Below are 17,693 nucleotides of genomic sequence, written 5' to 3'. Positions count from 1 at the left end.
GTATGTTGCAATCCTTCTGTAAATTGAAACTGTCTTATGTGTAATTTATTTCTCTGTGTTTGACTCCGAGACCTCCTTTATGTTTAAATATGTGATCTCATTTTACAGCAGCAACCCAGCTCACAGATACTACCTTGCAACCGACCCAGTCACAGGAGATTTGTATGTTTCTGACACAAATACACGCAGAATTTATCGGCCAAAGTCACTCACTGGTGCAAAAGATCTAACAAAAAATGCTGATATAGTAGCAGGAACTGGAGAGCAGTGCCTTCCATTTGATGAGGCAAGATGCGGTGATGGTGGCAAAGCTGTGGAGGCAACTCTCATGAGTCCCAAAGGTAAAGGAAGTTATCAATTCATGATAAGAAAAGAAAATACAGGGTTGGTGCCTAAGTCTATGTAACAGTGGGCTTCACTCTTTACTCACAACTGTGCTTCTGTGAAGCTGCTTTTCATCTTGTTTTTGTAGATGGGTCAAAGAAAATGAAGCTGAAAATGGACAAAGTTGATTTCACCACAACTGTCTGGCATTCAGTGTTGTGCACCAGTTTTCAAACTATCATAAAAATGTATATTTAATCAATTATAGCCAAAGACTTAAAAATTATAATGGAGCATGCCCATTTATACTGTTTTTCGGGTAAACTAAAATACCAGGCACCTCTCATTTTACTATTTGTAGAACCATATATGTAGTCAGTGAGTGTAGCTTGTACAGTAAATTTTAGTTATTATGTTGTGTATGTTTATAAATGGTTATATCACATACTTTCTAAGACCTGTTTACCATCTTTAATTTGCAAAAACCCATTCACTAACATTTTGCTGCTAGCTAGTAAAGATGACAAATAAACTGCTAGTGCAATAAAACTAAGATCTGTTTCTCTTGACTAAAGGAATAGCAATTGACAAGAATGGATTAATCTACTTCGTTGATGGGACCATGATCAGAAAAGTAGATCAAAATGGAATAATATCAACTTTGCTTGGCTCCAATGATCTAACCTCAGCACGGCCTCTAACGTGTGATACTAGCATGCACATCAGCCAGGTATTTTTAAAATGCTGCTACTTTGGAAGTGGGGATTCAGATTAGGTTCCCTTGCAAAGCTTAGTTGCTACTTACAATAAAATCAGGTGGAACATAATTGGATATTTATATGTTTAACACATTTTTAAATAAGAAACTTTATTCCAATGGAATAAATTTCAGTGTATTCTACTAGCCAATAAATACTGCTGTATTCAGTTTTTTCTGTGCACGAAGTTAATTATGGAACAGAACAATATAATTATCAGCAAGAAATATTAAGTACAGTAATAAAATACCAGTGGAATAGCAAATATATTAGAACACTATTGGCATGCTGATATTTTTAAAACAACTGAGCCATTAAAGTCCTTCGTCTATTAGTGTGAAAGCTAGGACACTCTGGAGCACTAAGAACTAGGACTGTGCAAAGCTTCAGTTGCTGATTCAACAGGGTGGAGATTCGGCCTGTTTCAGTGGCCACATCTCTGAATCAGATTTGAATCAGGAGACCCTTTAATCTCTCCAATTTAAATTGAAACCCTCCAAATAGATTCGGACAGATTCGGAAAGATTCGATGATTCAGACATAGACACAGCTTTAAATGTTTTTTCTACGTACCTCAAGGTCCCAGGCGGCTCGTGAATGCTGAGATGCTGGGGTGGATGGAGCGGTCCACAGGAGCATGGGGGGCTCCCCAGTGCACTTAGCAGCAGACCCAGAAGTGGACCAGAAGCAGTTCTGGTCCACTTCCGGGTCCGCCAGGGGGTGCGCAAGGGCCTTCCCCCATGCCCCCTCAGCTCAGCAGCTGGTGCCTCCTGGATCTGAGGGAGCACCTGGGGTCCCCCCATGGCCAATCGCCAAGCCGGAGGAGGTATGGGGGGGGCCCCCTTGCGTGCTCCCCGGCAGACCCGGAAGTGAACTAGAAATGCTTCCAATCCACTTTGGGGTTCGCTGCCGAGGATGCAGGGGGGGCCCCCCACGCTCCTGTGGGACGCTTCATCTGCCCCAACATCTGTGTTCATGAGCTGCGCCTCAAGGTATGTAGAAAAAAACACTTAAAGCTGTGTCTATGCCTGAATCGCTGATTCTCCGAATCAGCATCGAATCTTCAGATTCGGATTCAGCCAAATTGAACTGGGGAGAGTGATCCGAATCAACTAATCAAATCATTTGGGCCAAATCCAAATTGAATACGGCCCATTTCACACACGCCTACTAAGAACCTTCTTTATTAGTCCCAGGGGGCTTGTACTTATATGAAGGAACTTTACTGTGACTGAAAGTATGATCCCAATACAGGACTTCACAATTTGGAAAGTAAATTTGGAGACTGTTTATTTCTTATTATCTGATTATAGATAGGCATATACAGAATAAGTATGTATTCCCTTGATATGTATTTCTTGGAGTTGCCCATACTTTTTAACTGTCTTTCTTGCCTATAAATCCAGTGCATGTTTTTGTAAGATCTATACTTTGACCCCCCCCACCCAAAAGGTGTATTTTGCAATATTCATTTTCAAAAGATGTGTCTAGTCTGATCTGTCAAATTAGAAACACCCTTAAAGTATTATCTAAACACATGTTAAATTTAGTTGAGCAAGCCAGTTTCACTGAACCCAAGTTAACTGACCTAATGAAACCCTTTTCTTTGTTAAGGTACGTCTGGAGTGGCCCACAGATCTAGCAATCAATCCAATGGATAACTCCATTTACGTTTTAGATAACAATGTAGTTTTGCAAATTACTGAAAACCGTCAGGTCCGTATTGCTGCTGGGAGGCCGATGCATTGCCAAGTTCCTGGAGTGGAGTACTCTGTGGGAAAGCATGCTGTACAGACCACTTTAGAATCAGCAACAGCTATTGCAGTATCCTACAATGGAGTACTTTACATTACAGAAACTGATGAAAAAAAGATCAACAGGATAAGACAAGTGACAACTGATGGAGAGATCTCTCTGGTTGCTGGAATACCTTCAGAGTGTGATTGCAAAAACGATGTCAACTGTGACTGTTACCAAAACGGTGATGGCTACGCTAAAGATGCCAAACTGAATGCCCCTTCCTCCCTAGCTGTGTCTCCAGATGGCACGTTGTATATTGCTGATCTTGGAAACATTCGGATACGAGCTGTGTCAAAAAACAAACCTTTGCTGAATTCAGTGAACTTTTATGAAGTTGCTTCTCCAACTGATCAAGAGCTCTATATCTTTGATGTAAATGGTACGCACCAGTACACTGTGAGCTTAGTCACTGGAGACTATCTGTACAACTTCAGCTACAGTAATGATAATGATATTACTGCAGTGACAGATAGCAATGGGAATACTCTTCGTATAAGACGGGATCCCAACCGGATGCCAGTGAGAGTGGTATCTCCTGATAACCAAGTGATCTGGTTAACTATAGGCACCAATGGATGTTTGAAAAGTATGACTGCCCAAGGACTGGAGCTTGTTTTATTTACTTACCATGGCAACAGTGGACTTCTGGCAACTAAAAGTGATGAGACTGGATGGACCACTTTTTTTGAGTGAGTACAAAAAATACCAAGTTTTATGATTTCTCCTTCACTTAATCTACATATTGTCATGATTTGGACTCTAATTTTAAAAACAGTACTGCTAACAGAAACAACAATTTTCATTCCTATACTGTCTTTATCGGTCTGACGCCTACATAACACAAACAACAATTTTCATTCCTCTACTGTCTTTGTTGGTCTGACGCCTACCTACCTTTAATCTGAAAAACAATCTTAGATTGATGATTCTGAATCTATATTTTATACTTTAATAAAAATAATTACGAACCAGCAGTATACTTTCATCCAGAGAGTGATAACTCAGGCAAACAAGGTTTTATAGTTTTGCATTAAAAATCTAGAGTTCTCTCTCCTGTTGCTCATTAGCGTCACGTTGGAGCTATAGTAAATACTAAGTCACTGTCCTAAATTTACTCTAGTGCCCAAGGTTGTCTGTTCAGTCTTTTAATGGGAAGAATTCTGTGAAATGCGTCTTTTGCCAGAAAGTAGAGAACATGCATGCAGGTTCTGATGGATAAAACAGCTAGCTTTCCCAGAGAGGGATCGTGAGCAGAGATTGTGATGAAAGAAGTGTGGGTCACAGGTGAAAATATCATTCCTATGGAAAGAAACTACTGAAAGTTCAGAAAGACCCAGGGGTCAGCAAAGTACACAGGAAATAGCACAAGGATGAAAGATTAGAGAACAATCATGAACTGTGATTTTCTTCTTTTTTTTGTTTTTTTGCTAAGTTTTAAAAGTTTGAAAAAGGTGAACTGGTTTCCAGATCTTATAATCATCATGTTGTTCGTGTCCATTTATAATAAATAGGCAGCTTATCAAAAGGGCTTACAGAATTCTAGATTACACTGACAGGAAGAGGTCATGACATTTTGTACCACTGGGTACCAGCGGTACCATTGAGTTCAAAACCTGTTTTCCTGCAGACAGTTTTATCTCATAAATAAACTAAGATAAAGCGTGATACACACAGCACATGTTAATAAACTTACAATTTAAATACAGCAGTTTTGTTTAAAGGAAAACCCCTTATTTTCTAATTAATTCATGAAGGTTTTTTTAATCTTATTTATGAATTGGAAAATACATTAAAAAATACACTTCACCTCAGCACAGAAATAGTGGAGATACAGAAGTTCAGAGAAGGGGGCCATTGATGATTATTAATGTAGCAAAAAATATGTATGAGACTGGAGGAAGGAGAAATAGTAGACCTAAAGAAGAAAAGTGGTAGGGGGTCTCAATCAAGGTACTGTGAACTCCAAAGGGCATGATGAAAACTAGTTGGCCCCTTCTTTTTTACTCTTTCATACCTTTAGGATGAAACCTAACAACAACTGCTACCAAGTTCAGGGCCTACAAATAGCTTTCAAGACAGTTCACATGATAAAGAAAACAAAGTGCTGGTGTCACGCAATGGCTGCAAAGCCAGACATCTGTGCTCTGAGATAACTTTGCATTTATGTCTGCGTACGTTTGGCTGAGGCAGTCAGAGGGAGGAACTGGAGCACCTGTACCTACACTCCAGCCTTTGTGTATGGCCATCAGAAGCATGAGAGCAGCAGGTGCTGCTTCCCTGCGCATTGTGTCCTGAAGTGGAGATGCGGCTAGAAATGCTGATCCCTAACAAAGGCAGCAGGTGAAACAAAATTGCTGCCAGTTTTAAAGCATTCTTACAGTAATCTGTAGGTTGGCAGAGCTTTCAAAGTCGGCACATTCCCAGAACATTAGTGCATGCCTGTAATATTTAATTGTGCATTGACACCTCATTGCATATCTTTTCAGGTCCTGCCAGAAAGATGTAGAAATAGTGAGGACACAGTGGAATGAGAAGCTGTTCATTCAGTAGGGAATGCATTCTTGTTGTCACAAGTTAAAAATGTCCTTTTAACTGCGAGAACAAAGCAAAGCTTTAAGCTGACTGCAAGTGGTTATCCCTCTCCAATGACAGCAAATGCAATTTTAACTTGAATGCTTCTTGTGTAACAGATTTGGGACATAGTAAGTTTTCTTATTGAAACAAGTACGTCTGCTGGGTACAGATGGCATCCTTACCATACTGGCATTCTTTTTGAATAACAGACAACCCAGTGTTTTAATTCTAGCAGTAATTTCTCCCCATGTTACTTGTAATTATTATGTGCCTATTGTGATTTCATTAGTTGCTGAATGTACTTCAATGGCTTCCATTCAATCTCCAAAAAAGGTTGTATTCAAAATCAAGTGGCTCATACTTCTACTTCTTGCATCACAAGTAGAATTGTGGGTAAAACATTTCATTAAATTAATCATTTCTGATCTACTGATTCAGTAAACAGCCATCTTTTCACATCTGATCCTCCTCCATGCAGACATTCTTGTCTGCCTTAGGAATGTCCAGCTGGCTAATGGAGAAGAACCCTTGTGCTCTGACACTAAAAGGGCAGGCTATTCCCTTCAGTATGTATTAGTACTAATTCCATGCTGTTGCTTATGCAGTTTATAAGCAATTACCTCACTCTAAAGTCTCATTAGAATTGCTTAACTGAAATAATTACAGTGTGGGCTAAGCCTTTTCACCCATCCACAACATAGAAATAAGGTTGCTACTGAAAAGACAGACTTCACTGAATGTGTAGACCTATAGAGTGTGAAAGCTCAGAAGAGCACAGCATTTTTTTTGCCAAATCAATATTCTTTAAAAATGCATATGGTATTTTATAGAAGTAAATACATAGTCACATACAACCCACAAAATACAAGTTTAGAGTTCACTGTTTCCCTTTAAAGAAAAAGTAGATAGGAACAAGACCATTTTGATAGCCGTCAGAACAGAAATAACAAAGAGGTATCCTTTTCACTTTGTTGGCTGCTGATTTTTTGTTAGCGAATCTGACTTCCTGCTTACCTTCCTAAACCCCAACTTCTGTCAGTTACGGCCTGAATTTTAAAGAGTTTTGCAGCATAGGTTTGTATCTTAGTCTCTGTGTAATTATGTTTATGGTGAAGGCCAGTTGAAAGAACAATTAACAGCAGATGTCATTGCTTTGCAATATGCAGTTTAGATTTAGAAACAAAAGTGTTCCAATTTCAGGAACAGCAAGTTTGATAATTTTGGTTTTTGGAAAAGGTTGTGAAATTAATCATTTTGACTCTCCTTCTGCTTTAATAATGCCAAAGCATTTTCTTTTGACTTTATTGTTAGGTTTTGTTTTTACCTACGTGTAGATTATATTTACTTTTTTATGCTAAAAAATGTTTTGATATTGAAATGAAATATTGTGACAATGAAACTTCTGTGGAATTCCATTCTATGGTAAATTTTAAGTTCATTTTTCCCCCTGTGAATTCAGAGTGTAAACAAATTTTGAAATGTTGGAATTTCCAACAGAACAGAAGTTTTCTAAGCAGCTGTCTGGCGACAGGTTCTGCCATGTATTTTGAAACCACAGAAGTAAGAAAAACCACTGTGACTGTTATGACTAGAAGATCAGTATTTGGGCCCAATTTTGCAAACGCCTCCAAGAGAGTGTAATAGTTCTCATGTTCAGATCCATTTGCATGACTGGGCTCTACCCCATAAGGATTTAATTGCTGATTTCTGTCCCATGATATATACTGAAAGCAAAATTTTGTTTTTGATGATCAGACCAATTGCCCTGACAGTGTTCAGCACTACAATTTATTTCTTTTCACATTTTCCTATTGAACAAATCATTCCAAACATCACACGCAAAAAGATTTTAAGAAGCGTCTTTTCATGGAGAAATGTAAGGCTACTATGCCAGAAAAAAATATTTCTATTCTCTATTCCCATTTTTCCTTGCACAGTGTCTGATTTGCATGCATGCAGCTATAGATATCAATATGCAAACAAGGCACGTTTGAATTCATTAGGCCTGTAATTTTTTTTGCCACAATTCATATGTTGATTATTACACAATATTAATATTAAATGTCCATGCTATTAATGACTGCAATACAGCAGATAAACTGCCTGTTTTATATTTCAGCATTTTAGTTTTTGTTAAAGTAATATTTTTTTAATAAAGTTTTCATTAGTCTCATTTTTTTCCATAATTACAACTTGAAATTCTTAACACCTTGCTAAATCAAGAAATCAGGGGAAAGATCATCTGATAAAAAATGCATTTCACATGAAAAATATTTTTTTAATGTCTCTCTACAAATTAATACTTAGCTACGTTAAGATAATAGCCAACCTAAGGTACTTATTTTAAATCATGTTAAGATAGAATAGCGATCAAAACAGCCACCATCCTTATAGTTATAAAACCAAACATGAGCAATCTGAACTGGGAAAAGGAAGTAACTCAATGATGATGTATATATTAAATTATAAATGCATCTTGTTTTAACTAATGTTTTAAATCAGGGTGTTCAACCTCCAGCCCACAGAGCTATGAGACACGGCTGGATTCAGCTTTGCCTGGGCCATTGCCATGCAGTAGGATCAGGACTGGGTCCCCTACCACCCCACACCTCCAGATCAGGGCTAGTCTGTTCCCCACCCCCACCATGCAGTCAGATTAGGGCTGCCCCACCCCTGCTGTGTGCATCTGGTTTGGGATTGAGAGCAGGACTGGGCTGCTCTTTGTGCCGCTTCCCCCTCTCCCCCCTCCCCCCAAATGCACTTTCAGATTGGGGATGCTCTGCCCTGCCCCAGAAAGGTGGATCAAAGTTGGGTTATGCAGCGCTCCACAGCTGGATCTGGCCCATCAGTTGGTGGATCCAACCTGCAGAGGGATCTGGCAGCCAATCCACCCCACAGCGCAAAAGTTTTGCACCACTGATTTCAGTGATTAATTCTATTTTAGTATGGCTGTTTGTGTAGATGCCTCAGAACTATTTTTCTAACCATTTTACATTTTTAGGCGAGGTGCTGTTTTGCTGATACATATATATTGCATCATTTCTATACAAGCAGTTTCTATTCCATTGCACATTTTGAGCTAAACCAAATATGCAAAACGAGTATATTTCCTCAATTATTTTGAAATGCTCCTGCAAACTATTATCAGTAACGTGTGTGTGAAACCTTTTATTAGCCCTCAAATGAATCTGTGTAAGCCATTTATGTAGCTGGGATGCAAAACCCTCCATGGAATGTCAGATCTATGTGGGTGCCTGTAAGTGACAGTGTTTGCCAGATGAATCTGATTTAGCTGAGAGAGACTTAAAATGCCCCATTAACTGACTGTTTACCAATGTTTAAGACCATAAATTATACCAGAAGGAGTAACTAGGACTTAGGTTCATCAAATTGAAAGTATATTTAAAGCTACGTTCTTGACAGGCCCTAAACATTTTGTAACCCCCCCACCCCTTGTAATTGTAAAGGCAGAAGACTTTACAGAACTTTATTTCTTGACACTTAGCAGAATCTTGACATGTAAGCAGTTAATGGTAGGGACAACAGTCAAGTCCTCAAAAAAGCACTGATTTCAAAGGTACACCAGATAGTTCTGATGACACACAGCATCAGTTCTGGAACCTCAACAGAGATATTATTTGAAATCATTAGACTAGGTCCTTGGCCTTCTCAAGCTATAAAGCAGCTGTAAAACTGTCCTAGTGGAACGGGTGGGGATTCCTTTGGCATCAGAGAATCCCAGCATGGCAGAAAGCCAGTGCAGTTGGCTGTACGCCACCTGCTGGCATCCTGATCCACTGCCATGGTTACAGTCAGCAGAAACACTGATGCCAGATCCAACAGAGAATGGGCCGCTGATAAGACCAGTTCATGAAAGGGATTATGTGGTGCGGTTGTCTGCAAGACTTGATGGCCCAGGAGGGTTCTTCCAGGGTGTGTTTGTTAACTGCAAGGATGCATGCCTGTAGAGTGCCCTCCTGTTTCTGGTCTGAACTATTCAATTTGCTTTCACAACATGATGGAAGTTTACTTTGTTTGGCCTGGACTTCGAGGAAAGACTGGCTGTTGTATTTGGGGGACTGTTGCATTCAGGGAAGCTGTCTGGTAGAAGGGATGGGGTAAATGATATTTATTCTCAGCTCAGGCATGGCACTCAGAACTTCTTTGCTATTCATTATATTGTTCTAAACCTAAGGTGAAAAGCAACAGTGCATTTGGTTGGGATAGGAGGAAGTGTGGCTAAAGCACCTTCAAGTGACTGCAGTTAGTAATAGGTTTCCTGAGGGATAACTTAAAATAAACTGACCCAGGCTTTGGGAAAGATGGCTTAGAGCTATTGTTCTCCCCTGTCCTCCAGTCCTATGCTAAGCAGCTCAACAAAACCTTTGTCTTAAGCAAAATATACTAGTTTAGATATTCTTAACACTGCATAAATATTTTCTCTTCTTTCCATTTTGCAACTAGTTCGGTGGCTTGGTGCTGTCTGATTGCAGGTATCCACTGCTTTCAATCAACTTGTGAATGTTCTTCAAGCTCCTTGCTGCTTCTAAGGGTGTATACAGCCTGTGCTAATCTTTAGTTTTCTCTTATCTTGTGAAAGATTTGTCTGTTGCTACCCATGGATCAGTTCCAACAGTTAGTGTCTCCTTCCTTCCTATTTTCTTTCCTGTTGCTTGTCTCTTTCTTTCAGGGCAGGGTCTTCCTTGAGCTCCAGACAGAATTCAGACAGCCTTAGGGGTGGGTGACATAGGTGACCACCCAGGGCACTGTGGTCAGGCAGTGTTACACGCACGTGCATGTACACATACACACACACACACTCAAGAAGAGCCGGGTCGAGCAGTGCAAGTGGCAGTACCATGCTGCTCTGCCTCTACGCTGGACTGCGCATGGCCCATGCCCCTGCCTGTCTGCTTCTGCCTGCAGCAGTGCCACTGAGTTAGGGCAGGGGGGAAGGGCACTGGGAGTGGGGCCAACAAAAAAATACAAGTTCACACAGGGTACCAGTTTCTTTCAAGCAGGCTCTGGCTCTAGATGCATCTCCTCTCTAGTCTTATTTACTGCCTTCCCAGATCCAAATGGCTCTTCAGAATTTTCCCTCCTGCTGCATTTCCTCACATTTTAATATCGACTCCCTGGCCTTCCTCACTCGTTCCAGTTTCCCTAGTTCTCCGTGGCGCATTTGGCTGTGTGCCTTTTCCAGTCCCAGAGGTGGTTTTCCTCCCAATCCCTGCTTGTATCTTCTTGATGTTCCATCCTGCTCCTCCGTGGGTATTCCATGCCCTGAGCTCATTTGTCTTTTCTTTCCCCTCCTTTCTCTTCTGCTCAGATCTCGTCTCCAAGGGATTCCAGTGGAAATCAAAGAGAGTGACATTAGCAGCAGGAGAGCTCTTATAAGTTTACTCTGCTCCCACTGTTAAATTAACAAGCATTCCAGCCAATTTAGAAAGGTTGTAACATCTTGCAGAATGTGAAATCCTTAAGTTAATTTTTTTTATGTAGTGTGCCAGGTAAAATCCACATAACTGCTTGATTACCGAGTACCAAGCTTTAGCTGTTGTGGGTCTTACTACTATTAATAACATGTTGTGTGCTGGTATTTTGCTCAGTGCCGTACAATTCAGAGGGAGATGCAGTCCCTGACTTCACTTATTTTGCCAGGCATACATATGGCAGAAGTGCTGGCATTCTAGTGAAGTGCAGTAGCAGCAGAGACATTTCAGAAGGAAATTAAATTTTCAGAAAGAAAACAAAATATCTTCTTCTCCCTCCATCTTAATGCGCTTCCTGATGAAGGCCAACATGGACATTTCGGACCATGTTACACATCTCATATTAACACTAGGGACAGCCAGGAGAGTAGGAGACCTGGTAACAAAATTGTTAGAAGTGCAGTTTTGTTAAAAATTGAAATATATGATGTGAACAAGTCAAATTGAATTGAATTCTGTGTGGCAAAAAATTTAAAAGTAGACTTTCATGTTTCAATTTGATAATATCAAGAAGTTAGTTTTGATACTATCAAATATTTGTTAAGGCAGTCGTAATTGTGTGTCATGATACTGGTGATTCATTGGAATTTTATATTCCATTAACATTTTCATAATTAAAGTAATGTTAAGTATAACATAAAAGTTCAATGAAATTAATTGATGGTAGATGATGTCACATCGTTTTGCTTCAGTAAGTGAAACATACCCACGGTTCCAAACAGGAGTTGTTCAGTTTCTTTTAATGCTAATAAGTTTTTGAAGAAGGCTTTTTGTTCCACATTGCTTTTAATTATTTGTTATTCAATTATATCTGTAAGAGCTAAAAAATGTCCTTTAAATACTAGGCAGACCTAAAATCTGAAAGAATTCTTTGGCTCTGCTCATCTAGAATGAGACTGGGCACATCTACAGGAGTTTAGTGTGCAGTTGACCAATTAGCTGTGCAGTAAACATCTCGGCATCTACATGTACGCCTTTATTACGCTGAAGTAAACTAATTTAATCCACAGCAGTGCACATGTTGACACCGGAGGGGCTGGCTGGCTAGGGCACAAGGGTGCTTTGGTACAGGTGCTGCCTGCTGGCTAGCACCACAATGAAGTACCGTTGTGCCCAAGCCAGCCCATCCGTAGCATGCTGAGCTGGGGGAGACAACCTCAGACTGGCAGGCTGACCCCTGAGTCCCCGCCAGCTGGGACTGCTCCAGTCCAGCTCTATGCTGCGCTTGAATAAACTCTGGAGTTTATTGCTCTGGAGTTAATTGCTCCTGGGTGCACATTCACACAGCGTACCTGGAAGCAATTAACTCTGGAGCAGTAAGCTCCAGAGTTTATTCATGCGCAATAATAGCATATGTAGGCATGCCCACTGTGTACTAGAATGATGTGCTATACATCTACCACAGTGGTAGGAGGATATACTGTAGATGACTAGGTTTGTCAGTTGTCTCTAGTATCACTCTGTTTTGATGACTTTTAAAACATTTTCCATTTACATCTAAAAATCCCACTTTTTCCCCCACACCAGTACTCTTGCTTAAGCCTTGTTTAACTTATTCCTCATATGGTTCCTTATCCTGGGTTCATCATTTTTTCATATACTTCATTTGGTTTGTACTGCATCAGATTTAAGCTTTGCCTGCAGCAACTTGCCTCCAGAGAACCTCTCTGCCTTTTTTTTGTGCTACAGGTATTTTGGCATCCACTCTCCAGTTCTAACCCTCCAACTGTTCCCAAGGACACCTCTGAAGGCATGCTAGTCACCTTTAAACTCTCCCTGGTTGAGTCCTGAATGCCTTACGTATGTTTTCCCCCTCAAATCCCATAAAGGCACACTTCAAAATGACCTACAGTGGGGAGTGGGAAGTGACAAGCCCTCTGCCAGCCACAAATCCCTAATTCTTTGCCCAAAATGGCATAAATTGTAATTGTAGGGAAAGCTTTAAATGATGTTTTTGGCAGAAGCTCTTATGCCATTTTGGGATAAACCTGAATGTAGTCTTCATTGCAACAACTTAAATATATCTTCCTAAAAGCAGGACAGAGCTGTGAGAAAGACCTCCCTCACCCCCACCCCACACAAATACATGGAGCCCCCTGAGTGGAGATAGTGTCTTATTACATGATGAGTGTTACACCCTAAAATCAAGTGTTTGGCCACCTGGCACTCCCCAAGTACATGGAGATCTGAGACTCTTGCTTCTTTCCCTGTCCTAGATAAGTACCCCTTTTCTGACTGTCTGCCCTCTGTCTACCTTCATAGAATCATAGAAGTAAGGTCAGAAGGGACCTTGTAGATCTTCAGGTCCGACCCCCTGCCTGGGCAGGAGGAAAACTGGGCTCAAATGACCCAGCCAGGTAGGCATCAAGCCACTTCTTAAAGACCCCCAGGGTAGGAGCCAGCACCACTTCCCTTGGAAGTCGGTTCCAGATCCTAGCTGCCCTAACTGTGAAGTAGTTCCTATGGATGTCTAATCTAAACCTACTCTCCAACAACTTGTGGCCGTTATTCCTTGTTATCCCTTCAACTTGCCCCCCATGCCTCTTTTGACCAGGCAGTGCATTTCAAATGAGTGGGGGGGCAGGGAACAGGAGGTGGCAAAATTGCTACCTTCTGCTTTTCACCAGTTAAAGATATACCTTACACAGAAGGAAGTCTCCAGGACAGATCTCTGGATGTATGTTTGTTCAATCTGTACGTCAACCCAGTGGATCAGAAAATTCAGCCTGTGTTCTTTTCAGGCAGGAATCTTCTCATTGTACTTGTCTACAGAGGTGTAACTTGCATTTGGGCATGTGTAAATATTATGTACCATGACTGAATCCGACAGATGATATTTGAGAACTTAATAATGATAGTGCAGCTTGCGCTGATTGTATATTTTTTCAGTAGATAAATTGTTAAAACACACACAACATCCTTAATTTTCTTCCTAAAGGTTTACATATTTTACTTTTTTTACTATGAATCCACGCTGTGATCTTGCAGCTCTCTAAACTAACACATTATAGCAAGTCTTATAATTATGATAAAACAGAATATTAAAAACTACAGTGCTGGGAAAAATTATCCTGGTAATGAACAGCAAAAAATTCCTTGCTGTTTCAGAGTTGGCCTGCTTAGGGAACAAAGTAAACATGTTAAAAAGAAGCCCATTAACAGTGCTGTAGGCATCAACATGAAAACTCTAAAGAAACACCTCTCATTCCCAAAGTACTGATAGGGCACCTAATCACAGTGGTATCAAGGCATAAAAATAGTGTGCCTTATTTGATGTGCTTTCACTTTATTCTTTCATTTTTCAGTCTTGTAGGATTTCTTTATAGAATATTAGTCTTTAAAGGTAAGCTGCGTAATCAAAACAGAAAGGAGGAATCATTATGTAGGTAATAATACCAAAATGGTAACTATGAAAACACATATCAGAACTATCAGAGTGCTTACAAGCATGGGCAAGTAAAATATGCCTTGATTACTTCGAAGAAAATTAGAAGTTGATGGCTGTAAAGTAATGTCTGTAAAGTTTAGGAAAGCACTCAGGAGACAGGTTGGTTAAAGAGAAGGTGATAGCACTGTTAACCACTTAAACATCCAGCTGTATATGAGAGCCCCCCACTTCTGGGTTTGCTGCCAAGCACACGGGGGGCTCCTCACGCTCCTGTGGGACACTCCATCCACCCCAGCACCTGGTACCTCAAAGTATGTAGAAAAAAACATTTAAAGCTGTGTCTACGGCCGAATCGCTGATTCTCTGAATCAGCATCAAATCCTCAGATTCAGATTCAGCTGAATCGAATCAGGACAGTGATCCGAATCAACAAATTGAAGCACTGTCCCCGATTCAAGCTGAGTCTGAATCCTAATCAGATATGGCCCATTTCACACACCCCTGATTTCCAGCACAGCTGGAAAAAGAAAAGGAAGTTTAACCCCCATCCCTGGCTGCAGACCCCAGCCAGAGTCTGCCTCTCTTCCCCTACCCCTTCTCTGCTGGAGCAACTAGCACAGCCTAACCCAGCCCAGCCCAACCCATGGGAAGCATGCTGGGATCCTGGGGGACTGTGATTTAACTTAAACCAGGAAGGGGCCTGAGACAGAAGTTTCATAAACCGATTTGACCCAAATCAGTTAAGTCTGATACTAAATTCACTCGGGTTTATCTTAAACCAGTTTCAGCCATTTTGAAACTGGTTTATATGCGCTGAACTTCTGTTCTTTTACAGGTATAAGCCAGTTTCTGATTACGTAAGCTGGTTTATGTGTAACTTCTGTCCCTAGCCTAATAATTGTTTGAATGTGTAGCTGGGTCACAACTGACTAACTGTTAACTGGCATCATTAACTAGTTAACTACATCTTAAGTGTAACTTATAGAGAAAGCCTAATAGGCCTCAGGCTTCTAAAATCTAGTTCACGCCTAGCTTGTTCATTCTGAAAAATAACTTCAGTAATTTCTTTGTTACTAGCATATCATCTCATCTGCATGGTCATACAACCTTATGATGCAACCAGACGATTTCCGTTTTCCTTTCTTGTTGCTCTGGATTCTACAGCCAATCCAGATTTCTTTCCTAACAGAGGGCCTAATCCACTGAGCACTGAAGTCATCTGAAGATTCCTTTTGCCTTCATTCGGTGTGTAGGATCCAGCTCAGAATAAGATGTTCTTGTTTTCAGCCAACTTGATGTCCTCAACTTCCAGGACTATCCAAGAGTCCCACTTGGAAGTGGCTAGAATTGCTGATGGGCGAGAGGTCTCCTGGAGCTGATGTCTGGTGCCCAATTAAAGCCTTCACTTCCAGCCAAGAAATCTTCCCACATCTCTATGCATCCCATTCAGCCCTTCTATCCTTTTACATATACCACAGTGCTCTCCTCTTTCCCTGGCCCTTTTAGAGAAAAGTGTTGGCATCATTCATTTTTCTCAGGTTTGTTTAGCATATGAGGTTTGATTCAGAAACAACAATTAAAGAGTTCTTCTTTGGTCAGAAATGTGCAATGGCAATATACAAATGTACATTGACAGAACCCACATTTAACAACCTGGAGGAATTTATCACAGTGCACTGCCTTAGTGCATGTGTACGCTCTGATGAAATGCAAGTAGTGACTGGGAAATTTGGCAGTGTTTTGGCGAATAGCAAAGCAGTGGCATGTAATTGACTCACTAGAGCAGGCACAGTTGCAAAAAAATTTTTAAAAAAATGTTTAAAAGACCTAATCAATCTGCAAGTCATTCCGGATCAGGCTGTAAAGGTGGGTCAGATACTACTGAAGCATAAGCACTGCACTTCAGCTTGTTTTAGGTGCTGTACATCAGCAGCTTCTCCACACACAAATGAGATAGCAGTCTTATGGAAGGTGTCGATTCTGGTTTTTTAAACTCCATTCTGAGGTGCAAGTTTCCTTAGTGATTTTAGTTAAGAATGTGCCAATTGCTTTGCAGATGAGTTACGGCTGTCAAAGACTAGCCTATTTAGTTGACTCGTTCACGTGTCTCACTGAGCTAAATGTCAGCATATAGATTGAAAACTCCCCTTTCATTTCACAATGAAATACAGCAATAATAACAAAACTGCAGTTTGTAATGCAAGCACAAGAAAAGGGATGCCAGTCTCTCTCAGCTTTTGCTTATGTTCAGCAATATTCCAGACAAGAATAAAGAAGAACATTGAACTCAAATCAGACAAGACAAGCTGTTAACACAAATCACTGGCATACCAAAATATAGAGTTATGAGCTCTGACATATTTGTTTTTTGTGTTTTGCATAATGCAAAAGTCAAGTAATTGCTTTCTTATTGCATTTCTTTAATTTGTTCTCTAAACATCCTGAGATGTTTAAAAAAGTTATACAATATAATATTTTAGATTTTCCTGAAGCATTTTTATTTGGAGTCCAAGGATGCTTAAGCCAATTGAGGCCCTAAAATAAATGTGTACAAAAAGAAGAGCATTATATGTGATACTTAAAACCAGTGTTTAAAAAGATGAAGCATTTTAAGTGTGGGAACAACTGAAGTAGATATTTCAGCTAGACTGAGCATGGCCTAAATAGGAGATAAAATGAGAGAAATCATTTCTTTCCTCATCCCACCCTGTGCCCTTGTTGGTTTTCTGTTTTGGTTTTTGGTTTTTTTTTCTTGCTTCATGTCTAGCAGGAACTGTCTATTTCACCCTCTGATGCTTATGACAAACAAGAAGCAGAAAAGGGTATCAAAGCAGAGAAAGCACCTCAAAGGCAATGAAAAAGTGAAAAAAGGAGGCAAACTACATAACTTAAGGGCAGAGACTGTATTTCTTTCTTTCAACAATCGAGTTATTCGTGAAAGAGATTCAGTTTGTTAGGCAAAAGGAGTTCAGAGATAAAACTGTCTGCCTCTTGCAAGTCTGTAACTTCGCATTAATTAAAAGAAACATGACAGGAGTGGAAATGACAGGATTGAAAACTGTTCCTTCTTTCCATAGTAAAAATGAAATTAGAAGCCTAAGGTATTTGTGTATTACCAGTTCACTTTATCCCTATAACCAAGTAGACAGCAATGAAATGCATGGGAGTCAAGACAGCAGAGCGTGTTTCAAAGAAACTGTGCTAGTCTATCATGACAGTTTGTCTAGTCTCTGTTTATGGTAGACCTAGAGCTGCTTGCTCGAGGGTTGGGGAAAATTCAAAACAACTTGTTGCTTTTAGCCTAAGTGCAATTAAAATAACATATTTGTGAACCAACAGTGTGCCTGCACATTCTTT

General features: G+C 40.3%; 1 protein-coding gene across 14 annotated transcripts in view; it reads left to right on the top strand.

The window, feature by feature from the left end:
* The window catches only part of TENM3 (teneurin transmembrane protein 3), a 604,744-nt gene that overhangs the window by 562,544 nt on the left and 24,507 nt on the right, over positions 1 to 17,693 (top strand). For all 14 annotated transcript variants that reach the window (XM_019481354.2, XM_014594830.3, XM_014594833.3 and 11 more), the window contains 3 exons: positions 109 to 341; positions 900 to 1,054; positions 2,697 to 3,571. In XM_019481354.2, coding sequence (XP_019336899.2) covers positions 109 to 341; positions 900 to 1,054; positions 2,697 to 3,571 — 1,263 coding nt within the window. The remainder of the gene's footprint in view (positions 1 to 108; positions 342 to 899; positions 1,055 to 2,696; positions 3,572 to 17,693) is intronic.

This window comes from Alligator mississippiensis, chromosome 2 (assembly GCF_030867095.1).
Source record: "Alligator mississippiensis isolate rAllMis1 chromosome 2, rAllMis1, whole genome shotgun sequence".
NCBI classification, from domain to species: Eukaryota; Metazoa; Chordata; order Crocodylia; family Alligatoridae; genus Alligator; species Alligator mississippiensis.
This window is presented reverse-complemented; position numbering and strand designations above follow the sequence as displayed.